The sequence below is a fragment of the Odontesthes bonariensis genome, chromosome 14 (genome assembly GCF_027942865.1).
Source record: "Odontesthes bonariensis isolate fOdoBon6 chromosome 14, fOdoBon6.hap1, whole genome shotgun sequence".
NCBI lineage: Eukaryota > Metazoa > Chordata > Actinopteri > Atheriniformes > Atherinopsidae > Odontesthes > Odontesthes bonariensis.
The window spans coordinates 29,728,007-29,754,140 of record NC_134519.1 but is presented as its reverse complement, the minus strand read 5'-3'; the positions used below and the strand labels follow the sequence as shown (position 1 = coordinate 29,754,140).

At 43.4% G+C, this 26,134-nt stretch overlaps 2 protein-coding genes across 5 annotated transcripts in view; one reads left to right on the top strand and one right to left on the bottom strand.

Annotated features, from left to right (window-relative positions):
- The window catches only part of LOC142399340 (low-density lipoprotein receptor-related protein 8-like), a 122,219-nt gene that overhangs the window by 92,565 nt on the left and 3,520 nt on the right, over nt 1-26,134 (top strand). For 2 of the 4 annotated variants that reach the window (XM_075483954.1, XM_075483953.1), the window contains exons 17-18: nt 726-794; nt 2,389-4,830. In XM_075483954.1, coding sequence (XP_075340069.1) covers nt 726-794; nt 2,389-2,729 — 410 coding nt within the window. In that variant the 3' untranslated portion in view covers nt 2,730-4,830. Of the gene's footprint in view, nt 1-725; nt 795-2,388; nt 4,831-26,134 lie in introns of those variants that run through there. The other 2 variants (XM_075483955.1, XM_075483956.1) reach the window with 2 other exon arrangements.
- Nucleotides 8,127-24,443, bottom strand: LOC142399339 (KN motif and ankyrin repeat domain-containing protein 4-like). The gene is made up of 9 exons (XM_075483951.1): nt 24,160-24,443; nt 17,406-18,857; nt 14,911-14,977; nt 13,953-14,273; nt 13,702-13,786; nt 10,665-10,884; nt 10,428-10,570; nt 10,026-10,226; nt 8,127-8,831 (listed from the first exon to the last, which is right to left on the bottom strand). Exons 1-9 carry the CDS (start codon nt 24,167-24,169, stop codon nt 8,739-8,741), a joined length of 2,592 nt encoding a protein of 863 aa, XP_075340066.1. The 5' UTR covers nt 24,170-24,443; the 3' UTR covers nt 8,127-8,738.

Genomic DNA, 26,134 nt, shown 5'->3' with positions numbered 1-26,134 from the left:
AATACTCCAGGTGTGTGAAATCTTTAATGAGCGGATAACTTAAATGTGTGTTCAGAAGAGAAATGTAAGGCCGCTGTCTTCATTCACTCCACAATCCCTAAATGACATTTCCTCATATGACCTTTACCAAGTCCTCTGATAAAGTGCCACTTTCACCTGAGACTTCTCATCTCCTGCAAAGAAAGGTTCCGCTCCCGCTCATAATACGGCTAAAAAATCTCACCCTCGCTGTAATGAGGACATTAATGTGAGCTATCTACAAGCCCCAGCAACCGTAGTCAGCTGATCTTGGAAATTACGTCGATCCGCTCATAAATTGTGATTTTGTGCAGACAGTCGTGGGTTTTGTGTGCGGCTGCATTAGTGTCGGCCCTGTGTGTGAGTATGTTGAATGCAAATGAGCTGCATCGTCACATTGGACTAATGGAGCCTGGATATATGGTCAGGGCGTTGTCAAAGTCACACTCAGGCCAAGCAATACTTTTCCACTATCTCCCTCGTTTATTACTATTATTTTTCCATCTTCTCTCTTATCTCTTATCCCTCTTATTTACTAAAACTCACGCCCGTGCATGCAGGGTCAAAGCTCTTCCAGCATGTCACTCTTTGTCACTGCTCTGCTCTGTCTCTCACAGATTTGCCACCCTGCATTTTCTCACACTCTCTCCCAGCTGTTTGTCCTCTCACTCCAACACAGGATTTTCTAACTTCATCTCTCTCCACAGCTGGAAGCGAAAATTTCCTTCTTGGCGAGAACCTGACGGTGGCTGTTCTGGGAGTGGTCATCCCCATTGGTAAGCCACCTGCAGCTTTGTTTTTGTCCACGATAAAGGCCAGTAGGGCAATGTAAATCTGCTGTCTGCCTGCGCCTGCTGTCTGTTGTCCATCCACACCCACACCCACACCCACACCCACACCCACACCCACACCACACCCACACCACACCCACACCCACACTGCTGCGACAGGATGAGAGAAGCCTGGTCCTCGGGTCTTCCTCACTGAGTGCTCTCAGGAGTCATTCTCCGTGCATCTGACATCTGCCATGCTGCATTATTCACCCTACACTGTGATGTTGTGTTGGGTTATGCTAAAGCAAGGTCAGCAGGCCTTTTGTCTGTAGTTAGCATATTGTAATGGATAAGATTAGTTGGTTAAATTAAACATGAAAATTGGTAAATAATCAGTAAATTGAAGTGCTTCTGAGCTACAAAAAAAAGGTCCAAAATGTCTAATACAGATCAAATGTAAATCAACTTTTGCTTTAAAGCTACTTGGTTTTAGCCGGCTCACATCTGGCTAAATTGGCTGCAGCTACGTGAATGTAGCTAATTCAGTGACACTGATCGGTAAGTTTGGCTTAAATTTGACAGTCCAGTTTGTTAAACACAGTGTCATTCAAACAGACTGTGATCAACCTTAAATTCCTCAGGCAAAAAGTCAGTACACAATTAATCTGAATATTTACAAGGACAAAGAACAGTGTTCAGACCCTTGTTTGTTTAGTTTCCGTCCACTTTAATATTATTTTTGAATATTCAGGTGAAAGGGCTTTTAGGGTGAAGTCTAATGTGTTGAGCATATGTAATTATGACCCATTTGCTCAGTTGCCTGAGTGTAAAAAGTGGGCCAGCTGCATATACCTCCCATAGCTTCACTGCTGGTTGCACTGGGACATTGTACAGACTGCATGTAAAAGATGGATGTAGCCACCAGGGAGCCAAGGGGGAAGTGTCTTAAAGCGAGATACCAATCAAGTATATCTAATCCAGCAAATCTTTCCCACAAGTTCCCACAAGTCCTGCTTCAGTGCCTGTTGTTATAGAGGATAGATGCTGTGGGAAAATCGACACGGTTTGTATGATGTGAAATATTATTGTTGTCTTTGCGTCCATAAAAGACACAAAGTATACGATCCTGAACAAAACTATTTGGGATGGACTGTTCTCATTGCATCATAAGGTAAGGAAACCGAACAGGTGAAGCACAAAAGGTGCAAATAAAGGCTGGAACCTTTAACCATGTTTTACGATGTGTTACGATGGAGGAATTTAAAGTTAAAAATCAATTTAAGGACTGATTAGCTTAGATGAGTTGCCATAACACTGCGTGAAAATATGATCCTAACAGATGCTTCAGAACTAATTACTTCAGACCTAATGATGCTTTGCATGTTAAGAATCTGTTGGTTGCCGTATGAGCCAACTTTCACCCGATGTTAAGCCGGGCCACCCACACACAACCTCTGTACCGCTGCCCCACCCCCTCTGTCCCCTGCATGCCTGTTCTGCTCCTCTCTGTGCCTGTCATTTCATGCCATGGACTCGTTCTGCCTCGTTAACGCTCCCCCTTCCCATGTCCCTGCCGCTGTGTGTTAAACGCATGCAGTTCCTATCGTTGCCACAGTGCTGTTCGGCCTGGTCTGCGCCGGAGTCTACCTGGTGTGGCGGAACTGGCGGCGCAACTCCACCAAGAGTATGAACTTCGACAACCCCGTCTACCGCAAAACCACCGGCGAGGGCGAGGAGGACGAGATCCACATCGGACGGACTGACGGCGTGGGGCACCACGTGCACCACCACCCGTACCCTCAGGGAGTGAGCATGGGGGTCGTGGGAGCGGGAGGCGGCACCTGCCCGCAGTTTATTGCCCTGCCTCTCGGGGGCAGCATGCCAGATCCAGGGACTCACTGGTACACGGAGCAGCCCATGCTCTCCACCGCAAAGTGACCCGCAGGGCCGACTTCTGGAGAAGGTGGCCGCTCAGGCACACGCGCACAGTGAGGTCAGAGGTGACTTGGACTGAGTTTGCTGAAGGGACAAACAACATATCATGCAGCCATTCCCAGCCATGTCCGATGCCAACTTTCATTGTAAAACCACCAGTGTTGATGAAGTAAGACGAACATGATTCCAGGAAAGGGAATGCATTCCTTCTCTGTGCTGGAGATGGAACTGTTTTTCTACAGTGAATTGGTTGCAGAATTATTAATGTGTGCTGCTGTGCTCCTGACTTTGACATAGGCTGGAATATAGAGCTAGAGTGGTCCAGCTTTTGACTTCTGCTTGAAAATTGAGTGAGACTGTGTGCTGTGTGTCTTACACTTTTGTGATGAGGCTGTTTCGTCCTTGATGTTTTTAATTTGGACTTTGAGTTATTCCTAGTTGGGTGTAGAGCTTTGGGACAAGCTGCTGAGGAAGCAAGGGCTCTGAAACTGGGACAGCGCTCTCGTTCGTGGGACAATCTGTACAGATTGGTGTTGGAATCTGTCACAAATGTGATTAAGTTGTCTTGTGTAGCAAATATTTTCTTTTTTTTGCTTTTCTCCTTTTATAAGAATCTCTGGCTCAGAGGCAAGTCTTTCAGGGTGTTGTCTGACATTTCATGTCGTAGTTGAACGTAGTTGGTCTGACAGGTTGTTTATTTGCCCTTTAACACCCCAGAGTTTTCAAATTCAGACATACTGCATTTGGTTTGTCTTCTTCCAAGGGAATTTTACACAGAAGCTTTCTAGTTTTAGATGTTGAAATGTTTGAGAAAAGCAATAGGCTGCAGCTATCAGCCAGCTGTGGCGTGATGCGGTTGATACAAATCATAGAGTGTCAATGATTTCATTTAGATGACCTGCTTTTGACTGTGACATATGCACACGTTAGTACACACGGGGCGCAGTGATGGTAAACTGGCGCTGCTCTCTGTGCCGAGACAATGTGCTTCTTTTTTTTTTTTCCACCCTCCGAAAACGCAAACAGCATGCATAACTGGTCCCCAACTGACAATGCAGCCATTCATTGTTCCATGCGAGACACACACGCACACACGCACACACACACACACGCACACACACAGATATTGTACATCTGTATCAGTGGCCTGCTCTCCTCCTCCTGAGATGGCTGTTATATGAGCAGACAGTTTCAGATAGTGCCATGCAGGAGGGCCCAGCTGGTGCCTGCATCACATGAACGAGTCGTGTGATGTAACCACGGAACACAAAAGTCACTCTGATGTAATGAGGCTGAGACCAACAAGTCCTGCTGGTGACCGAGTTTCACGCTGGTTTCACGCTGGTTTAACCCCATCAATGACACTGTCGCGCCAGTCCTTTAACCTTAAAATTCTAGGTGTGTGTGTGTGTGTTCGTTAATATGTATGTGTGCCAATGCTCATCCCACAGCTCTATTTGAACTCCTCTGTATGCTCTTTGTTGCACAACCCTCTGAGAATGCCTTCTGTATCGTGTTTTGCATGGAAGGGAGACGGCGTATGATCGCGTGTGGAAATGCAGGAATGCGAGTGTGTGTTGAACGTGTGTGAAAAGCTTTGAGGATGATTTTTGATTCGTTGGTTTGTAAATATGTTTTCATAACGTTTTTGATAATGTATTGTATAATGATGTAAAAGAACAGCTGTATATAAGATTTTAGATAAAGTGTTGACAGTTCTATTAATTTATTTGTACAAAGAAAAGCTTTGTTTTATCCACCAAAGTGGTTTGTGTTGTTTCTTGCTGTGCATCATTCACGTCCTCCTTTGTGTGCAACCCTTCTTTCTTTGTTAGCCCACATACAACATGGATATCTATCCCCAAAAAAATGCTTACACTTCCAAATGTTGGTTTCAACTAGAAGATTAACTCTTTTTTTTTCTCTTTGTGCCTTTTTGTTGACTTTTTCATATTTTTTTAGTGTTTTTTTCATGAAATGAACAGCAATCAGCCAACTACTGTACATGCAATGATGAGTTGGATTAAGACCAAACTGGTTCCACTTTTTGATTTTCTGTAATGGGTTACTTTAGAATATCTCTATATATTGTTATATAAAAAATACCCCAAAAAAACAAAAAAAACCTCGTAAGTCTGTGTCTTTTTGATTTATGAGTTTGTCCTAAAGTTGGAATGCTTTTGTGTCATTAAACACTTTTGAAACACAGTAAAACACAAGTTCAGCTTTAGATTGATGCATTTGCTATAAAGCTGAACTGATGAACTGATTTTTTGTGAGAACCCCTTCAGAAAAGCCAACAACCTATTGGTGATCTTTTAGGGCTTACGTCGTGTAGAAATATGAACTAGTTTTCTACAAAAGTGTTGCAACTCGCCATCTCTGAGGTTCAAACACTTGGCTGAATTTCTCCACTATTAAAAGTGCTAAACGTAGCATGTTCAGTGTAAACAGAGTCCAGAGAAAACGGGGCAGGCAGCATCATATTCATAAATCTGTTTTCCCTCAGTGAAGCAAAGCTTAGCGAGTCAGACCCCAAGCTGAAGCAAAAGCTTTAAGATATACAATGTTGAGGGGGTTTAGTAACAGCTGGAATAGGACTTTTGCCCTATTTTGTGCTAAAGGATCACATATGTTAAAGGTGTTGTTTACCATAGGAATCTCAGAGGATTTCTCCTAAACACTGCAGCTCTCCTCAACTCAGAGGAACCTTAAACACTTTTTTTTTTTACTTTGGTCAGACTGTCACAATTATGTTCTTTTAGTTCATGATTACTTGTCTTAAAATTAGTTACAGCAAACATTTTAGTTGTCTCTGTTAATTTTTATGCCACGATTAGAATGCTGCGTACCAGTAATGACACATGTTTGTAAAATATATACATCTTATGAGGTTTAGCAGCCCTCTCCAGGTCGGGAATGAGATCCTTCCCCGAGTGGAGGAGTTCAAGTATCTCGGGGTCTTGTTCACGAGTGAGGGACGAATGGAGCAGGAGATTGACAGACGGATCGGAGCGGCGTCTGCAGTGATGCGGGCTCTGCACCGGCCCGTCGTGGTGAAGAAGGAGCTGAGCCAGAAGGCGAAGCTCTCGATTTACCGGTCAATCTATGTTCCTACCCTCACCTATGGTCACGAGCTGTGGGTAGTGACCGAAAGAACGAGATCGCGAATACAAGCGGCCGAAATGAGTTTCCTCCGCAGGGTGTCTGGGCTCTCCCTTAGAGATAGGGTGAGAAGCTCGGTCATCCGGGAGGGGATGGACTCCTGGACGCCTCCCCGGTGAGGTGTTCCGGGCCCGTCCCACTGGGAGGAGACCCGGGGAAGACCCAGGACACGTTGGAGAGACTATGTTTCTCGGCTGGCCTGGGAACGCCTCGGGGTCCCCCCAGAAGAGCTGGAGGAAGTGGCCGGGGACAGGGACGTCTGGGTTTCTCTGGTCAAGCTGCTGCCCCCGCGACCCGATCCCCGGACAAGCGGCAGATAATGGATGGATGGATGGATGGAGGTTTAGCAGTCATTTTTTGGCAATACACCCTGGAAAATCTGTTGTACCCATCTGATTGTTCAGCTTGTGAATTAGATTTTTTTTTTTCCATGATTAATTGAAAGTAGGTTTTTAGAAATAGTGAAAGACTGACATCTTGTCAGCCTGCTTACATAAACCCCCCCAAAACAAATCATTGTGTTAGCCTGACCAGAACTGGACTTTTTGAAAGCATGTTCACGTTGGTATGACCAAAATCTCACATCCAAACTATGCAGTTGCAGTATGAATCACTAACCTAGACTCAAATGGGCCTATACGCTCTGCACAAGCTCCAAAGTCGTCTTTACGCATATTTTTATATACTGATAAAGTCAAATTCCCAATAAAGCCCTTTAAGATTATGTGTCAGCTCGTGGCCATTTAAAGTATTCTTTCAGATGGTCGCTCTGCTCTAATAAACTCCCGATTTTAGAACTGCAGGCTCTTAAAGACAACGTCTATGTAGTGAATTCAGCTACATGCACGATGATCTCCTGCAGAGAAAGTTTGAAGTGGGAGAATGTCTTGAACTCTTTCGAAGTCTCTCCAAGCTTCGAAAACCTCGATCAAGAAGCAGGCAACACCGAACATGTCTGCTGGTAAGGTTTTCTGTCTTTTTAATGTGAATATGTAGCACATAGAGCCAGCAAAACTTTGTTTACATTTGCTCATATTAACCCCCACAGAATACTAGTTGTGCAGCCTATGCGCTGGCAGTGAATCCCTCGGGCGGATACCTGCCCTGACTGAAATGTGTGTTGCATTCATCCACTGACCAAGTGATTCATCAGTAGACGGAAAAACTGTAGTAGACAAATCCAGTCCATTATCATTATTAAAGTAAAGGAGGGCAAATGCCTTTAAACTCAGCCTCCTTGTTGTGGCCCATTGGGTTCTTATGTAATAAGTCCACTGGTGCCTGCAGCAGACAAAAGAGGTGTCACAGATGTTCACTGCTGCACAAAGGCTGAAATGAGCCCTTTTATTCATTGTGACATTAAGGCCTGTATGGGTGGGGGATGGTGAATTTCGCTCCTGTAAATCTGTGGAACGTGCACATGCTGGCCTGCACGAATTTACATGTTGCCGTTCTTGTGTAGCTCATCAGAAATATCTGTGGTCGGTTCAACATGTTTTAGCCAATGGGAGTTTTTTCGTCTTCACCTCACTTTATTGTGCTGATGCTTCATGTGTGAACTTTTACGAACAGAAAGAAAATGGCTTCTCCGTCTATCTGTGCATCTTTGCTTTCTTTGTTATGTGATGTATTTTTCTCTGTGTCACTACAGCAGGACAGCCAGCTTAGCTGGAAGAAATCCACAGGGGGAATGAGATGGCTTTGCACAGTCGGACTGAAATCCTGCTTCTTCCTCTGTGCTTAATCCTTTTTTGTCTTAGCTTAAAAACATAAGTCTTCGCAGCAACTCCATCCCTCTGCCCTCTTACAGTTTCCCGGCGTCTCTGAGGAACAAAGGCCAGCCCAAAAAATCTGCTTTCATGACTGAGTCGTCCTGGCTGCCACATGGCTGGCTTGCAGGTGAATCTCATTGTGTCCACTTCTCCGGTGAAATTAGCACCAATCAGTGGGCGTCATGTTTATAATTGTCAGTCACACTTGAAGGGGATTAGATATAATCCCTTAGATACGGTCATTTTAACCTTCTATATTTCTGTATGTTGTTACTTTGGGTGTGTTTGGGTTTGCTGGCAGTGGTGGCAGCAACATGGAGGAACTGTGCCACCTGCTGGTCGGGTTTGTTACTACAGAAACAAAACTGATGAATGACTTCACAGTTCTAACTCTGCCAGCTTAAAAAACATGTTTGCTGGTTTAAAAAAAAAGAAAAGAAAACACAATATCTCTGGTTTTCTGTCCTTTTTTTTCTTTTATTGAAAGACAAACAGTGTATACATCAATATAGAAACAGCTAGTGAGTGAAATCAACAGGTTGGCTTCTTGGAATCCTTCTTGGAACTTCGTGTTGTTTGCAGGATGGGACAAGCATTTCGCCGGATTTTGTTTAAAGGGTGCTTGATTGCTGCAACAGAACTATAAGGTATACAGTAAACTTCCTTTAAAACAGATAGATGTTGGCATACAGTTTGATATTTTTTTTGATTATTCGTGTACATGGACAAATGAATGTGACAAATATAATAACATTTTAGAATAAATAAATTTTCTGTTGCATAGTTGGCAGAGCTAAGCTGCTACATGGATGTGCAAAGGTCAGAGATAAGTACAACCATCAAAAATAAAGACAACAGAAATCAGCACATTCACTGTAGTGCATCAGCAATCAACGGTTGTCCAAGCTTTAACTAACTGATCGTATACAGCCTCGCTGTAAAGCTCATGCAGCAGTCCAGAATTCAGAAACGTGAGCGAAACAGTTTGCGTTTTCAGTTCTGCGTGCCTCAGATATAAAAAAAAAAGACCACATGTGAGAAGATGAGTCATAAGCAGATCTCCAGTTTCCCGGTTTCAGAGAGCCCGAGCTTTGGCGTGGGCCTGCAGCAGGGCGGCTGTGTCAGTGTGGGAGCCTCGCATGGCGATGGAGAGTGCAGTTTGACCCCGCTGGAAGACAGGAAAGAAAAACACTGCTCAGTTAGTCAGGCCACTTCAGCTCACAATAAAATATTTCTAATGTTTTAAGAATCAAACTCATCAGTTTAACTTGTCTCATGGATCTTAGCTTGTGTCACATTGAAGCATGAATTAGAGTTAAGTCAGTGTGTTTGATGGTTATTTTTTACTCTAAGTTTAGTCTTTTGCAGTCATTTGCATCCGCTGCTCTCTTCCCTGCCTCCACTCACTCTTACAGACTGACAGATGAGAAACAGTTAGCGGATTAGCTTATCTGAGCCCAGAGAGGCACGTCTTGCTGTAGCGTCTTGCTGAACATTGGGTAAGCTCTATTCCAGTGCATCCAGACTGTCAGTCCTCTCACATCCACACTGTGGTTCTGCCATTCTGCTTTTATAAATCTTTAAAGGGATGGTTCGCCTCTTTTGACATGAAGCTGTGTGACATCCCATATTAGCAATATCATTTATTAAATTTGACTTACCCCCTGCTGCGTCCTGTGAGCCGAGTTCCAGCCTCGTTTTGGCGTTGACGAAGGTAGTCCGGCTAGTTGGCTGGGGTCACAAAAATAAAGCATTTTGCTTCTCAAAACAATATGCGTTCAAAAGAGCAATACATTTGCATCACAATATCGTTCAACAGAAAAAGTCAGACCTTACGATCGCTTGGCGCTATTTTCTCTCTCCCTTCGTATCACTACGGGCTGTGTAGACCGTGCAGACCGAGCAGTAAACACTGTCACAGGTGCAGCTATCGGCAGGTGGCTGTACGCATTGATATGAAGGGAAAGAAAATAGCGCCAAGCGATTGTGAGGTGTGACCTTTTTTGTTGAACGATTTTGTGATGCAAATATATTACTCTTTTGAACACATGTTGTTTTGAGAAGCAAAACGCTTTATTTTTGTGGCCCCAGCCAACTAGCCGGACTACCTTCGTCAATGCCAAAACAAGGCTGGAACTCAGCTCACAGGACGCAGCGGGGGGTAAGAAAATGTTCATAAATAATATTGCTAATATGGGATGTCATACAGCTTCATGTCAAAAGAGGCGAACTATCCCTTTAAGTTGGTTGTTGGCAGTTAAAATGAATACAAAGCTTCTTCTGCCATCTCAAACAGAATAGTGTTTCCCTGCTCGGAGGATGTATATTGGAAAATGAGTCTACATGCTTTATGCAGTGTTACCTGGTCAGTAAGCATCAGGTCACACTGGCTTCTTTCCAGCAGCAGTCTTGCAATGTGTGTGTGGCCCCTCTCAGATGCAAACATGAGGGCTGTAGTTCCCTGGCTGTCCTGCATGTTGGCGTCTGCCCCGCAGCTCAGCAACAGACGGACCATAACAACGCGGCCGTGTCTCACTGCCAGGTGCAGAGCTGTTTGGCCCGTCTGTGGGGAGAGAGGATCAAAGACAGAGAGTTTATAAAACCTGTTCTTCATCTGGATGAAACCTTTCCAGATTTGATATTTTGCTCAATGGAGCCTTCACGGGATACTTCAGAAACTCAGTAATCTGATTTCAAAAAGTTTGAGGACTCTTGAATGACAACAGAAAGGCACAACAGCATCACTTTGCACTGACTGTGTTACCTGGCTGGAGCGAATGTTAACATTTCCCAACTCCATCAGCTTGCGGACAACCTCCATCTCACTGGGCCCTTCAGGAGCCGTCAGTGAAGCCAGCATCACTGCTGTGTAGCCGGCGTTGTTCTGAACATTAACATCACTCACACCTGTGGCGTTGAAAGGATAATGTTGACAAAGTTCAATACTGTCAATGCACCAAACCCTTTGCTTGCACAGCAGCTGTTTGCGTGATGTGATCACCTGTGTGCAGCAGCAGGCTGACGATGCTGTAGTTGCAGTGGGACACGCTGTAATGCAGCGCCGTGTTGCCGTTGTCGTCTGCGAGGTTGACCAGGAAGGCCAGCAGCGACGGCGTCGCCTGCTTCACTTCTTTCAGGCATGCAGCCACGCCGCGGGCCTCAGAAGCCTCCTCTGCTGCTGCGCTGAACCAATGCTGGAACAACGTAACCAGAGCCTTCCTCTGAAGCACAGGGAACATGTTGTCGACATGTTGGAAGAATTTTATTCAGCAGTAAGATTTTAGAGAAATGGCTATTAAACTACCAATACCTAACATGAGCTGTCTGGAAAAAGAAAAGCCAAATTTTGCTTTGTTTGCAGCATGTATTCGCCATGGCCATCATTTGGATAACCTTCCGGAATATCATGATACTTATTTCTGTCCAGAGTGGCATTATTCTTCTGCCACAACTGACTCTGGATGATGGGAGAGTCAGACCGCTGCGTGAAGTCTCCAGTACATCCTAAGGACGCTCACTGGCGGTTAAGGTTGTCGCCAATTCATGTGTGAAAATGATGTCTCATGTTCCCTGAACCACTCTTTTACAGTTTTAGCCTGATGTATCCTGGCAATGTCATCCTGGCTGATGCCTTCAGGGAAGAAAAAATGTCTGTTGATTGGACAACCTGGTCATCCCTTATATCAGGGATGTCCAAAGTCGGTCCTCGAGGGCCGCTGTCCTGCAGGTTTTAGATGTTTCCCTGCTTCAACACACCTGATTCAGATCAATGCATCATTAGCAGACTTGTGCAGAATTTAACAATCTGTTGAAGAGATCCATTTCATCTGAATCAGGTGTGTTGAAGCAGGGAAACAACTAAAACCTGCAGGACAGCGGCCCTCGAGGACCGACTTTGGACATCCCTGCCTTATATGCAGGTTGTCAGCTGACCTCATTAGTTTGAAAACATCACTTTTCTGAAGCTGACCAACTGAAGCAACCCCAGATGCCAACGCTGACCTGCAGGCTTGTACAGTAGGCACTGGGCATGCCGTTCTTCATACTTTGAAGCACCTATCACTCTGGAACAGGATAAATATGGTCTCATTAGTCCAATCTTTGTGCTTCCCATCAGATTGAAGCCTTTGTTTTGGATTAGCCTCACCTTTTTCCTAAGACTACTCGGCTTTTTTGTGCCAGTACCCCGAGTTCTCTGTGCTTCGTGACTGTGGAAAATTGAACAGCATTGTGAGTTCTGCTGTTTATTTTTCATATATTTGATTTCATCGAAAGTTTAAATGACCTCCGGTCACAATCCTTCAACATTTTCTTCTGACTGCATCTCTTCCACAAAAAGGATGATTCACCACCATCCTTTCAGACTTTAAAAATGCATTGAACAGTTCTTCACCCAATTTCAGTAGTTTCAGCAACCTCGCTTCCTTGCTTTTTTTTGTTTGCTTCAATAATTTGAAACTTGACCTCTCTAGGATGGACCATCACACAGTGGAGACGTATTCTGCTCAGATCAGTTTTCAAGACATCCCGCCTACAAGATGACATCTTTTCCAAAGAAGTCCATCTATTTTTCAAAAGATGTGACGACCCCGCGTTGTTGCACCCTTTATCATGAGCTAGAAGAACACCTGAAACTCTTAATCGCTTTGTTTCCTCAGTGGCAGAACATCTTTGAAGGTTTGTGGGAAGAAATGGCTGAAAAGCGGAAGAAGTTGACCACCCCAAACTTTTTTTTTTGGAGTGTGTTGCAGGCCTGAAAGCAAAAATGGTTTTATATTCACAAAAAAAATTGAGTCGATAAGTAAAAAAAAGAAGGGCTGGGCGAGTTAACTCGTTATTATCGCGTTAACTCTTTAATTATTTCACGTCAGTAAATATTTTATCGCGCATTAACGTATGTTTTATTATGTAATTTATTATTGTACATGAACGCGCACGAGCACGAAGGTGCACGAGCGCTGTTCTGGCAGCAAGCATCGATCGTTGCCGTATTTAGTATATGATAACTTTATGTTTATAATGCTAGGTGCTAGCCAAGCTGGCTCTAGTTTAGCTTCCTGCCAAGCTTCTGGACACGTAATTCGTTCACGGAGCAGGGTACGCGCACAGGGGGAAGGAGGGGGAGGGAGGAGCAGATTGCAGTTTGATAGACGGCATCAGAATCCAATCATCATTAACGGTCCGTTCAGTATGATTGGATAGTGTTTTTCCTAGATTGTACGTTCTAGAGGCCACTAAAACTTTTCATATTTGTGTCAAAACTTTTAATTAATTGGTTGCAATGGGGGTGTGAAGAGTATTTCAAGCAATATGTAAAACAAATGCTCCAGGAAAAGAACCCCTACCCCACATTTAAAGGCAAAACACACAACTGATACCAACAAGTCATTCAAGGAAACAGACAGTGGAGCGAGGCTTCTACATAAAAATGCTGATGTTAAAAGTGTGTTTGCGCAACAAATGTTATGACACTTTCATTCATATGGCAGCACATTTAAAATAACACTAAATGCTAAAAGCTATACACTACTTTTGAATTAATTTTTGGATTTTGCGTACAAATGCGATAAATCCTGATTAATCAAGGAAATTATGTGATTAATTAAATTAAAAATTTTAATCGTTGCCCAGCCCTATAAAAAAGACATGACATATCTTGGCTTTATACTGTCTGTAATGAAATACCAGTCCACGTTCACCAGGAATCGCCTCATTTTCTTTTGAAAAGCATTTTCTACACGCTTTGGATAAAAGCGTCTGCAAAATGACCGTAATGTAATGTAATGTTGTCCAAACTTTTTGCTGATTTGGGGTTGTGCCAACCTGGCAGTCAGTTGATGACCCACCCCTCCACCTGAGCCACAGCAACTCAAGAGGATGAGTGAACCACAACAGTGTAGTTGTGGGCCTTAAAAGTTCTCTAAAAGAAGCTAAAACGCTTCACAGAACTGTAGAATCGAACGGCTATCCATCTCTACCTATGAGCTGATTCAATACCGACTCTGTATCTTTTTAGATTTGGTTTAAAGGATTCTTACCATGTCATCACTGGGGTTGTCCATGTTGTCCATGTGATCTTTGAGGAAATGACAAGCAGACAGAAAATCTGCACTCACCGTCTCCCTTGAACAAAAAGCACGAGTAGATGGGTGCATTAAGGAGGAAAAAACAAGACTAAATAGTTTACTTCCATGAGAGGAAATGCAAAAATTGGAGCTGTTCCCTGACATGTACACTTACATTTTTTCCCCAAACAGACAGTGACATGGTGTTTGTGTTTTTCTCTCACCTCCCACTGGTTTCTGAGCCAGAGTTTCCCTCCATCTGTTCTCTGGGGGTTTTTGTTTTGGCCGTTTTCTCTGGAGGCTTGGGTTCCAGCGGCTCTACACCTCCATCTGTTCGCCCTGATCCTGTTCCCAATGCTATCATATGTCTGCCTGGGCCTCTGTGTCTCTCGCCATCCACTCCTCTCCTCACAGGTTCTGCAGCTACCTGAGCAGCATCCATCCTCCAAAAGCCAGTGCCGCAGTCCCTGCGTTTCAGAACACCATGCATACCCTGGTTCACGCAGTCCTGAACGACCAGATTAGCACTTGGGATCATTTTGAATCTAGAGTAAAATGTAGGAAATTCAAGTATTAGATACCTCAGTGTTGGCAAATGACACAGTATGCATTTGCGTCATTAAGTTCTTAAAAAGGTTGTTAAACTCTTGGCATTTACGAATAAATTAGACTTAAAAATTAGCTTAAATCATTAAGAAAAATTGTTAACCAACCATTTCACCCACAATGTCAGAGCTGACTCCTTCAGGAAGGAGACCGTTTAAATGCATTGTACATGTTGTCTGTTGTAGGTCGGATAATTTAAGACCAATCAAAGCTTCAGTGGCTGGAACTGAATGTTGAAATGAAAGTTGGAGCGTAAAGATTGTCTGAAACAACCATATAGATTGTAGATGGACAAGAGATAGAGGTAGATAGACTCTTTTGACCTAGAGCGATGAGAAAAAAAATCATGTATTTGAGGCAAATGTCCCCTGTCTCACAGTTATTTTTAGACACAGGAGGCAACACTTCCATAAGTGACAACTTCAGGGGGAGTGGTGTTCATCCTTCAGTCTAAAATCAGGATGTCTTTCTTGGTCAGAGGTATGCAGCAAAAGCTTAAAGAGCCTCAATTTCAGTCAAATAACCAATAATCATAACTCTAAAGGATACTTTAGTCACACAGAGTTATTTACTAACCCTTCATTAGCAACCTCAGAGTGCAGGTTTTTGGGGCATCCATCTGTCTTCAGGGTGGATTTAGAGACTGAACAGACAACAAAAACACAGGAGACGATGAAACATCAGCAACGTTACATGCTCCTCATAAGATTCATGTTTTCCTTATGATTTATTTTCTTATGCATACAGCCATTTTTTTCCTCTAAATCACAGCTGTAGAACTACTGTAAAAGACACTATGACTCATACTTCAAGCGCTGTTGTACTCAGCTTTTTGCACTTCACAGTCTCTAACCATCTTATTTCTTAACGCTAATTCATACAACCCAACTCAGCATTATGAGGTTCACGTTGTGAAATAGAAATAAAAAGGATACATTCAGACTCCAGAAATCTGATGATGCTCTCTGGACAGCCTGACTTTATGGCTTGGAATAAGTGAAAAGGTTCCATTTTTCTTTCTTGTGAAACAAGTGAGCAAGATAGGGCTCATTGAAATAATTTTTGTTCATTTAATTCTTCTGTATTCAACAAGTGAAACCAAGTTTTTAATCCCTGTAACGGCAAGTCAACATCACCAATCAGTGACTTGACTGAAAATATTCTTTCACTTTTCAAAACATTTCTTTTGAAAGATGATGTGTTTTGTCAACTTTAGAAGGTAAAGTTTCCCTTGATATGCACTGAGGGAGGTGTTTAAGGAGTATGGGGTATCAGGCCATCTGTTATGGGACATTCAGTCCCTGTTCAACCAGCGTGAGAACTTTGTTCGCATTGCGAACCAAGCGTGAAGCAGCCGGTATGAGAGTTGGCACCTACAAGTCTGAGGCTGTGGTCCTCAGTCATAAAAGGGCGGAATTCCCACTCCAGGTTGGATGTGAGTCGCTGCCTCAAGTGGGGGAGTTTAAGAATCTGAGGGGTTTTGGTTGACAAGTGCAGATAGGAACGAATCAGAAGACTGAACAGCCTATTGGGGCAGTGATGTGGAACTTTTAACATTTTGTTGCTGTGATGAGAGAGCTGACCTGACAAATGAAGCTGTCAGTGTACCAGTGGATCTATGTTCCAGCCCTCACTTATTATGAGCTGTGGGTAGTGACTGAGAGAATGAGATGACAAATACAAGTGGCCAATATGACCACACCCTCCTAAGGGTGGCTGGGTTCACCCTTATAGTAGGTCCAGGCAGATGGCCGTCTTTCCTGCTTCTGGCTCTGCTGGAGCTTTCTTCCTGTTAGAAAGGAGTTTTTTCTTTCCACCGTCGGCTCGTGCACGCTCACGACGGGATTGAATTGAAGACACAATGCAATCTGTTGGTTTCTTAGCATGGCTACTTTTCTTTTTTTAACTAGCTTTGTATGAAGTGGACTAGTGTAGAATTAATTTTTTTTGATTGGACGGTACCTTTAAAGTGTCTTGAGATTTGTCGTGATTTGGCGCTACATAAATAAAACCGAACTGAATCGAATGGGTTGAGGAGCTCAGTCATCCAGGAGAAGCTCAGAGGAAAGCTGTTGCTCGCCTACTTTGAAAGGAGCCAGTTGAGGTGGTTTGGGCATCTGGTTATGATGCTTCCCAGGGAAGGTGTTTCAGACATGTCTCACAGGGAGGAGGCGGATCCAGGACTCACTTGAGAGATTATATATTTTGACTAGCCTGGAAAACCAGCGCCAACTGCTGGACGGCAAAATGTTTTGCCTGCGGTTGGGTCTGGCCTCGAACCACTTTTCATTTTGAAAATACTGCCCTGAATCTGGCAGATGGCAACGAAACCAATCACAACGCAGAGATGTGTTTTGAATCAACGCGGGCGGGGCAGAGGGTTCTGGTGCGGGGTTTTGAGGGAGTGACGACAGAGCAGTGCGACGTTGGGCAGTGGAAGCGAACATAGACAAGCGAAAGCACAACAAGAAAGATGGCGGCGGCAATGGAACAGCGCTCGTTTGATTCAGCCTTGGCATCAGTTTTGGAAGAGTCCCCTCCCACCAAAGCTTTCTGTCGCGCTTGGTCAGAGCGTTGGCCTATAGGCACAGACACGGTTTGAAAGACAACGGGTTGTGCTCATCAACAATGTTCCGTTGTATCCATTGATCGGAGCCAGACTAAATTAGACATCCAATCCATTTAGGCTGGTTTATCAGGCTATATTTTGACGGCAAAACCCTTTTTTGGGAGATGTGGGGGCTTACTCACAAGCCATAAAGTCAGACTTATCACCAGAAACAGAATTACTCTTGTTTGCCTTTCAAGATTAGTGCTGAACCAGCCTGCATGGGAACCCTAAAGGGTCAACCAACTTTGTAGCTATCATGCATTTTACACTACTATTTATTACTCTAAACATGAGAATGTGGACATGTATTCACATTGGCCTTCACTATAACAAACGTGGTCAAAATCTAACCGAGAAGGTTTTCTGTGCTTTCCTGTGGTCAGATAACTGTGCATTAATCGTTGCATCAACTAGCTAAACCCATCTGAGATCACAGTACCTCCCTGCTGAATCGTCTCACCTTCCCTGTCTCCTTCCTGTTTGTAGTAGGACATGAGGAAGTCAACAAGTTCCACCATCTCCTGCTGCAGGGAGTTGACTTTGGGATCTGGGTGATTTAGAGGTCTCCCCTTTTTTCCGGATTTAGTGTCTCCACACACACACTCCCACTGCTGGTCCAGGAGACTCTTGATCTTCTTAATGTGGTGAATGACCGCTGCCGTGTCTGTGCTTTCGCCTGAAGCATCAGTAGATGTTGCAGAGTCTTGTTGATGGTGCCCTTGAGTGTTTGTGGTAACAGTTCGTCTACAGGTGAAGGAGGATGCTTTATTATAATGTGGTATGGATCTCACCACTGTCTCGTCTCCATCCTGTTCCACCACCACCCTCTCTGCACGGACCCACGTCCCTGGGTTCTTAATGAGGTGCTCCATCTTCTCATCTTTCCTCCTGCTCTCCTCCTGCTGCTCCCTCAGCAGCCCCACCACTCTCTTGAGCTCCAGGCCAGTCTCATGGAGCTTCTGCTCCAGTGCCGCTACTTTGGCCTGAAGGGACGTTACCGTCAGCAACTCGTCCAGGTCTGTGCTAGTCTTCCACTCGTGCGTAGGATTTGAATCATCCTGAGCAACGCTGGGATTTCGAGAGAGCATGCTGTGGCTTTCATTCTGAGGCCTTTTGACATCTACTTTGCTGTAGTGAGAGGAGGCAGAAGGCTCTGCGGTTCCATTCATTGTGGAGGGAAAGACGTGTGGGACCAGGCCCAGACGGAGCCTTTCCCTTTCCTCCTGGAGGATGCAGATGTGTGCCCTGAGCTCGGGAATAACCCTGATTTCCATCTCCAGCTCCCCCACACGTTCAAGGGCCTCAGTCAGGCGCCTCAACAGCCCAGAGCAGTCCTGTGGGCGAGGGCTGTCCAGAGAGTAGAAGACGTCTTCACATGAGATGTTTCTTCCTCCGAGCTGATCTCTTGAACTCCAGACACTGTTTCGGTCATCTGTGGACTCGGATTCCTGTCTCAGTAATACCGTAAGCGGCAAACTGGAAGCACGAAGGAGGTGAGGTCTGATGTGCTCTCCGAGAGGTTGCTCATCAAACTCCTTGATTCTGGCCTCCATTTCTGCCAGAGATTTGAGCCCTGTGGGGGAGTGGGGCTGCCTGTAATCGTATGCCCAAGACATGTTGCCATGTTGATGGTAATCTGACTGCCGGGATCGGGGGCCAAGAGCTCCAGTAGATCCCCATGGGCTTGGACGGTAACCACACCCAGAAGGGTTGAGGTGCCTGGGCAGAGTGCTGGCTCGGGGGCCCTTGCTTCGGCGCTGAATAGGAACTCTTTTGATGGTGTTGCCTTTTTCTATGTCGTCTACATACTTGAGGAAATCCAGATCAATTTGGAATCCATAAGGGGTTTCCACCGAGTATGAAGGCTTCCCTTTAATTCCATTCTCTGTTGGTTTATGACGTGAGCTATTTCCTGTAAACAACAAATCCGGAAAATGTTTGCGTTAGTACATTTTTTTTACATGTTTAGAACTTTTACTACCATTTTGTCCCTCCATCACTGGCTGTCTTTAGTTCCCAAAGCAATTCGTTATCACATTGTCTGACTGAATCTATGGTATCTGACCAATTACACTAAATAAAAAAGTTTATTCCAGTGTTGTATGATATGGAACCTATTTCTTGGGGCACAAACATATACATTTTGGCTCTGACACTTTATATCTGTTGTTATACTTTTGGTGGGAGGCTTATTTTTCGAATTTTATGACTCAATGTTAGAGCAGTACTCCATTTACTCACAAGTGCTTTCCTTCTCTTTTATTCCTCATCTTTTCCCAAAGACTTTTTTTCCACACGCACTCATTGCTTCATTTCTTCCATGCACCAGGCAGCCATTATTCAGCAGTGGCAGGCCTGATCTTCACTTGATTACAGCCCTGCCATCTCGGACGAGAGCTGAAAATAGTTTTTGTGACTGTTTGGCCCAGCAGCTATGGCCACCAGTGCAAAAATATACTCCTACAGACACAAATACAGAAACCCATTGTTCTGACTCACTACTTTCCTTCCCGCCTTCTACTAGTTCTACATCTTCTTTCGGATCCTTGGTTTACTTTTACTGAGCTGCTCATGACTTTCTTTTCCTCAGTTATGTGTCAATTAAAGTATTTGACCGCCTTTTCTTTTTTTTTTAACAGCACAAAACAATGCCTCCTCTTTAATCTGCTGACTCTCCCTTCATTTCTTTATTCAATGGAGAATTCACTGTAGTCCCAGCGTCCTCTACCCCCCCTCCCTTTCTATCTGTACCTCCTCTCTCCTCCTTGGTTTACCCCTCCTCTCTCTTGACCACCAGCCTCAGCGGCAGCTCACTCTCATCTTGAGGCACCACAGCCACCAAGCCACAGCCCCAAACAATGTCAGCAATGCAGTAAACAGACAAACACCCCCGAATGGCCCTGACAGGAATTTGAACCTCTGTCATTCACACACTCTGATGGCCAAAAGTAAACAGCAACAAATCTGTGAGTTAAAACTAGCACACCACCTTTTTCGTGACTTTTTTTTTTTGCAAGTTAAAAACAACATAATGTCCACTTCACCTGGAGTTAAAGACACATTTAGCAAAAGACCATACAAACTTGCATAGCAAGCATGCACGACAGATGGGGTGCTAGAATGAACCCCAGCGAGCATGAGAAATAGACATCTGCTAATTTGAATACATTGAAAATGTCGTCTCTAAATATGCTTGTGAATAGAATCATCATTCCTTTGTGTGTTCACTTCTGTTACCCTCGTGTGTTATACATTCAAACTATTACAGTATGCTCTTATTCCTGTGGGGGTTGATAATGTCAGGAATCTTTCGGTCCCTGGATCTGAGAGGTCTAAGTTTAGCCCAAACGTGTGGCTGTAAAGCTACACTACATGCAAAGCATGGAGACCTATAGATACCGTATGTCTTTGCTGTACATGCTAATCGAACCCTTCAGGTGACACTGCTTCAAGAAGACAGACAAACCACAAAATAAACAGAAAACTTTTTAGTAGAGGCACATGATTCCCATTCTCTTGATCGGCACCGAAGCACAGAGCACCTGTCAGCGCAGACATCTCAATCAGTCGGCTCACTCATGCAGTTCAGAATGCAGACTGTCGGCACGCCTCATCTACAATGAAAACACTTTCAGGAAATACTTTCACATTTCTGCATAGATTTTTGAGAAGTGGGGACTTTAAGCTCAACGTGAGACGTCTAGAAGGAGAAAAATGAATAGAACAAAGGTAAATCCCATTTTTTGGGGGGGAACAGCTAATACACATTGAATAAAGAGGACATTCAATAACATATTCAAACCTGGATGAGACAGACTACCAGTTGCTGCTTACTTCAAGAGCATTTGTAAATGTTTGGTCTTGTACATACAAAACATGTGTCCAATATGAAACTATTTGAAATATGGTTGTAAAGTTTTTAATACAAATCTGATCCAAATTTCACAATCAGACTATCAAATTATTGCTTTGTAAATCCTTTCTCAGTTTAAATGTACCATAAATCACTTGATACTGCACAGAGTCAACACCGGTTTCAGACATAAGAGTATCATTTCTTGTGAGATACAAACATACACAGAACCGATAACGCTGACACGGTTTACAATACTCCGTCAAATCAGAAATCTAAATTCTAGAAAGTATTTGGATTCTATATGAAGGCTGGAACATTATACAAAGGATATCATTAGTTTTTTTTATTTCAGAAAAGAAAGTGAATATCTTCGTTGAAGAAATTTAAAGAACAGCAGAAAATCGTTTTGTTTAAAACTATCGTCCTTGAATTGTTCTGTACTCTCTTCTGTTCTAAATACATGTTGGATCATCTTCCAAGAGAGACACAGAAGACGTTATTAAGACTTTATTTGTGACTTTCCAACAAAGAAGATGAAAACAAAAGTGCTTGTTGTTGCCAATAAGCAAAATGGGGGAGTGCTAGGGTACAGCCGGGACAGGTTGCCAGTCCCCCAAAGGGCCAGCTCACTGTTTCTCACACATAAATATAGACCTTTAAGTTTCTCCCTGACCAGGTTACCACAGAGGAAACAATATAGCAGGGTTAGGGTTAGGTAATTCCCCAGTGTCATTACTTTACTCCCTCCACATTTCCGTGGCTTATGCTTTAATTTGTCTGCGCTTGGAGCGGTAGGTCCATCTCACAGGAAACCAAAGAAATGAAACGTAAAATATTTGCTTACCCCAAACAGGCCCCAACCAAACAGCAGTGCTCAGGGCAGCAGTCCTGCTGCCTCTGCACTCTCAACTTAACCCAAAGTCTGAGCTCCGTTTTTTATCTTTGGTTTTTTGAAAATCAAAGTTTCATTTGCGTTGAAACTCTTAATGTATCGTAGCTCCGGAGAAGATGACATTATTTTTAATTCTTGTTGTTTTTGCACAGACATTTTATTTGAGTTTCTCTCCATCTTTATCTTCCCTGTTCCCACAACAGCTGCTCTCCTCCTCTGGGTTAATGTGTCCCTCCTCAAGCAGACCTTCAGGCTCTCCCTGCATCCGCGTAAACCTCATAATCACAACATGCCTGTCCACAGCAGCCTTAACCAAAGCCTCAGATGAAATATTCACACATTGGGGTCATCTCTAAATGAAGCAATGATAAAGGCTTGAAAAATCTGGTGAGGACAGAGGACATTGCTGATTTAGTGATAAAGGATGCTGGTAAGGATACATACTGAGATGCAGCTCTTATCTGTTGCCATGTTAGTGCTGTGGCTTGGGAATGACAGCATAAATCTGTGTGTCGGCTGGTTACTCTGCTATGTTGGTCTAAACTGAAGTTTTGAGACAGCACTTTGGTATAGACCAAATAAAAGCAGTATGGACAAGCGAAGCCATAACAGAATTGTACAGTTTCTAATGACCCCCACAAAGAGAGGTCTAAACATACAGATGTCCATTAAATATATACTTTCTGATTTGATTTACTACCTCATTAAAGTTTAAGATCTCAATCACCAGCCAATCACGCCAATCCCTCAATCAAGTATTCCTTGTAAAATGAAACAAAAACTTTAATGTATGATTTATTTATTTGTTTGAATATTTCATTTTACAGACACACACAAGTCTAAAGAAATCATTTTTAGTGTCTTCTTTCAACCTCGTATTTACAAAGTATAAACAAACCTGGGATTTGATGCCCGCAGCTCTCTCAGAAAAATGAGGCAAAGAAAAGACAGAAAAGTTTATGGAAAACACAAATGTTCTGGCAGATTCTGTGATCGGCAGGTTTCATAGGTGACAGGTGAGGGTGTCAGCGTCGGGTATAAAAGTATCATCGCAAAAGGTTTAGTCTTTCCGAGTAAAGATGGGTCGTGGTTCACCACTCTGTGCCGAAACCCAGTCAGACAAACATCAATCGTCCTTTTACTCAACGGTCTACTGCTGCATCCAGAAATGTAACCTGTACCCGTATTACTCAAGGAAGAAGCCATATTTTCAGCTGCTTTTGAGAGAAATGGATGTCTGGTTCTACAAGCCAAAGATGTGGAAGACCACTGAGGATGTTTTTAGATAATGCCACAAAAGCCAGCATCTGTGGTGGTGTAGGGGTGCATTAGTGTTCATGGCATATGTGTGAAGGTACCATTGATGCAGATTATATAACATACGCAACCATCAATACAACAATCAGATGATGACCACGCACCGTGCTATTAAAGTGTCATCAAAAGGAAGGCGGATGTATTACAACAGTGTCCACAAACCAGTGACTATGCTCTATCATTTTATCCTTTTATCCTTTTGTTTATGGTCAGGGCTAAAAATTTAATAAATATGGTGAACTTGCGCTTCCTTAGCAGTGAGGCTCAGACCACTACACAAAGGTCTCTCAGTGCATTCTCCTGTGCCTCTTTCCTTCCTTCTGTCCATCTTTCTTTACAGTGTATACGTCTGCGTGTTTCACAGTTTTTTGTTCTCTTTCCCGGAAAAATAAAAATCTTTCCTCCCCTCCGCTTTTTGGCTGTACAGTCTGTGGTTTTTTTTCCACCACATAGCTCTAAACCTCATCTTCTGTTCATAGTTGATTTAGGAACCAAAGCCAGCTGTTTGGAGTCGAGCTCCCTTTTGCCGCCTGCTCTATCTGCCTCTTCTTTTTTCGACTCAATTTCCTTGAAATTTCTCTGTCTGTGATCTGTATTCATAGTTTTTTTTTGTCGTTGTCTCGGGGGTTTTGGACTACTGGTCCTTTTCCAAAAGCAACAGGGTCAGGGTTGCAATGTGGCATCTAAAGCCTCATTGCACGGCATGTGGGGCCGAAGCTCAGAGGATGAAACAGCTGCCAGGGGCAGAAAGAAAGCAACGGTATGTTAACACGGCAAGGTTAAAATAGAAAGTGAGCTGCCTACATGTGTGTTTACATGGACATGTGTCAATTGAAGTGGATTCCTTCACAGCATGTGTAAATTTAAATGCAACCAAATCTCATTGTAAATCAACGTGTTTAAATCATCTTTAAAAGGCAAAGATTTAGTATTGTAATAAGGGGCCAAAAGCCCCCCCCCAACACAATTTTTTTGATCGCTTCAACTCACAGTCAACTGCTTTTCTGACCCCGAATTTAAAGCAGCTTGTCCCTGATCCTCAGCATCCAAGGTCAGCATACAGCATCTCAGCTTTGATTAACTACATAATCTAGCATCCCTCTGCTGCCTGGAGAGATGGTATGAGTAGAATATTATATCAGCTCTTACCTTGTGACATGTTCAGCAGTTTCCCTCACTTGCTGATCTGAGGGCGTGTTTGTTAGACAGTCCACTACAGTCTGCTCTCAGCTCTGCCTGTCTGTGTCCTGAGCAGGCGGGGAGGTGCTGTCAGGGAGAGTGGCATGCCCCGGCTGTCTGGTAAATGCCACTGCGCAGCCCCTGCCATAACAGAAACTGGGTTTGCTTGTGTGTGAAAGAGAGCACGGAGCGAGGAGGAGCTTGCGAATATGCCTTCATACGGTTCCTCCTGTCCAACGAGAATGACAAGAAGGAGGCTAGACATGCAGAACCACACCCACTCCATCAGGCAGCAGCCAATAGAAGTTCGGAGGAGCAGCCGGTGACGGAGAACAGCAGCTTTGTTGGGACCCTGGTGACTAAAAGTCAAAGTTTGGTGCGTGTGTGGTAAGATGAGGTATGTGCTATGTCTCCACACTGTGCTCGGTACAAAATCATCTCAGATAACATCAGTGACCACCCAGTCCCTCCTTCTTTCAGAATGTGAAACCCTACTCTGTGTATGTCCTCTGTAATCATGTAAACAGGGGGGTGAGCAGAGGGCTCAGTGCCATCCTCCTGGGTTAATACTCTCAGTGCATACTTCTCGTTCTTTTTGGATCTTCTTTCAACATATCAACATCTTCCACTGAGGCATCACCACGATGCCAGGAAAGTCTTTCCTCTGCCGTAAATAGGGCAGTTGACCACAATTGTACATAATGAAGCAATGCTGTTCTTTACAGACAAATTTGCTGTGAAAAAATGGTAATAAATCAGATAGATGGTTTGTTTAAGGATGGTATTTGACAAAAACCTATAAAAACTGCACAGTCATTGTCATCATGTAGTTAAATCCTCGTCACCTCCAGCAGGTCCAACTTTTTGGAGATTTTGCACCACAAAATAAATCGTACTCACTTGTAGTGTTGTGCAGATCGATACTTAAGTATCGATATTTTACGATCCCAAATGTGTCCGTTTTAGGAACTTAGTGCGGATTTGTGAAAGTATCAATCCTTTCGCAAATCCGCACTAATTTCCTGTTCATAGCTACTTTTTTTAACGTAGTACATAGTTATTTCGCCATTTATAGGACCTTTTCCCTGCCGATTGGCAGGGACTAACTTACATCTCCTCCTGCCTGTATCAATGCGCCCCTTCTTCAGAGGCACAGCAGCTGGTTTTGATGGGATGAGAGTGGCTGAATGTGTTGAGCTGTTTTACATCCGAAAATAGAAATGACGTTCCATGTGACGTAGGGTCAGGGTACATCTTGACTTGTTCATTCTACAGGTCAGTTGCCATTATTTATTGTTGTTATTCAGGTTCTCGGCAGATCCTTTTGTTTTAGTTTCTCCAATCATCTTTTCTCATCTTTCGTACAACTGAAAATGCTCTATAAATAAAGAATAAGTGAGATAATCTGAGTTTTGCTGTCATTGGTTGGCTAGAGTTTGAAACACACTTTTTTTTTCTAATTCCCTTGTTTTAACATATTAAGCTTTCTTTTTTTTAAGTATCGGTATCAGTATCGACAAAATCACCTTTGGTTTTACTTGGTATCAGATCGGAATAAAATTAGTGTTATCATACATCAATACAGACTTGGGTAATGTTTAGTTTAAAGAATATATATTATAAAAATATATATATATTTTCTCTATACTTACATACTATATATATGTAAGTTGACACTGTTGCGTTCTGTTTTGCTATTACTTGCAAATACAGCAGTTATATATCTATCATATTAAGAAATAAGTGAGCTAATAATGCTTCACCTGTACTTTGTGTGTTGTACTCTGACAAAGAAGTCTGACTTTTTCTTTTCCTTTTCTTAATTTTGCACCACCAGTACAGCGCCAGTAACTGCTGATGCAACAGCAAACACTGGTGAAATATTGCCTATAAGTAAGTAACACTTCTTAATGTCAGCTACGAAAAACTTAAAATACTCAAGAAG

Coding starts and splice junctions, on each gene's coding strand:
- LOC142399339 (XM_075483951.1), bottom strand. Junction 10,885..13,701: donor ACAACCCCAGTGATGACATG/GTAAGAATCCTT, acceptor CCTGTGCTTCAG/AGGAAGGCTCTGGTTACGTT. Junction 10,227..10,427: donor TTAACATTCGCTCCAGCCAG/GTAACACAGTCA, acceptor CTCTCCCCACAG/ACGGGCCAAACAGCTCTGCA.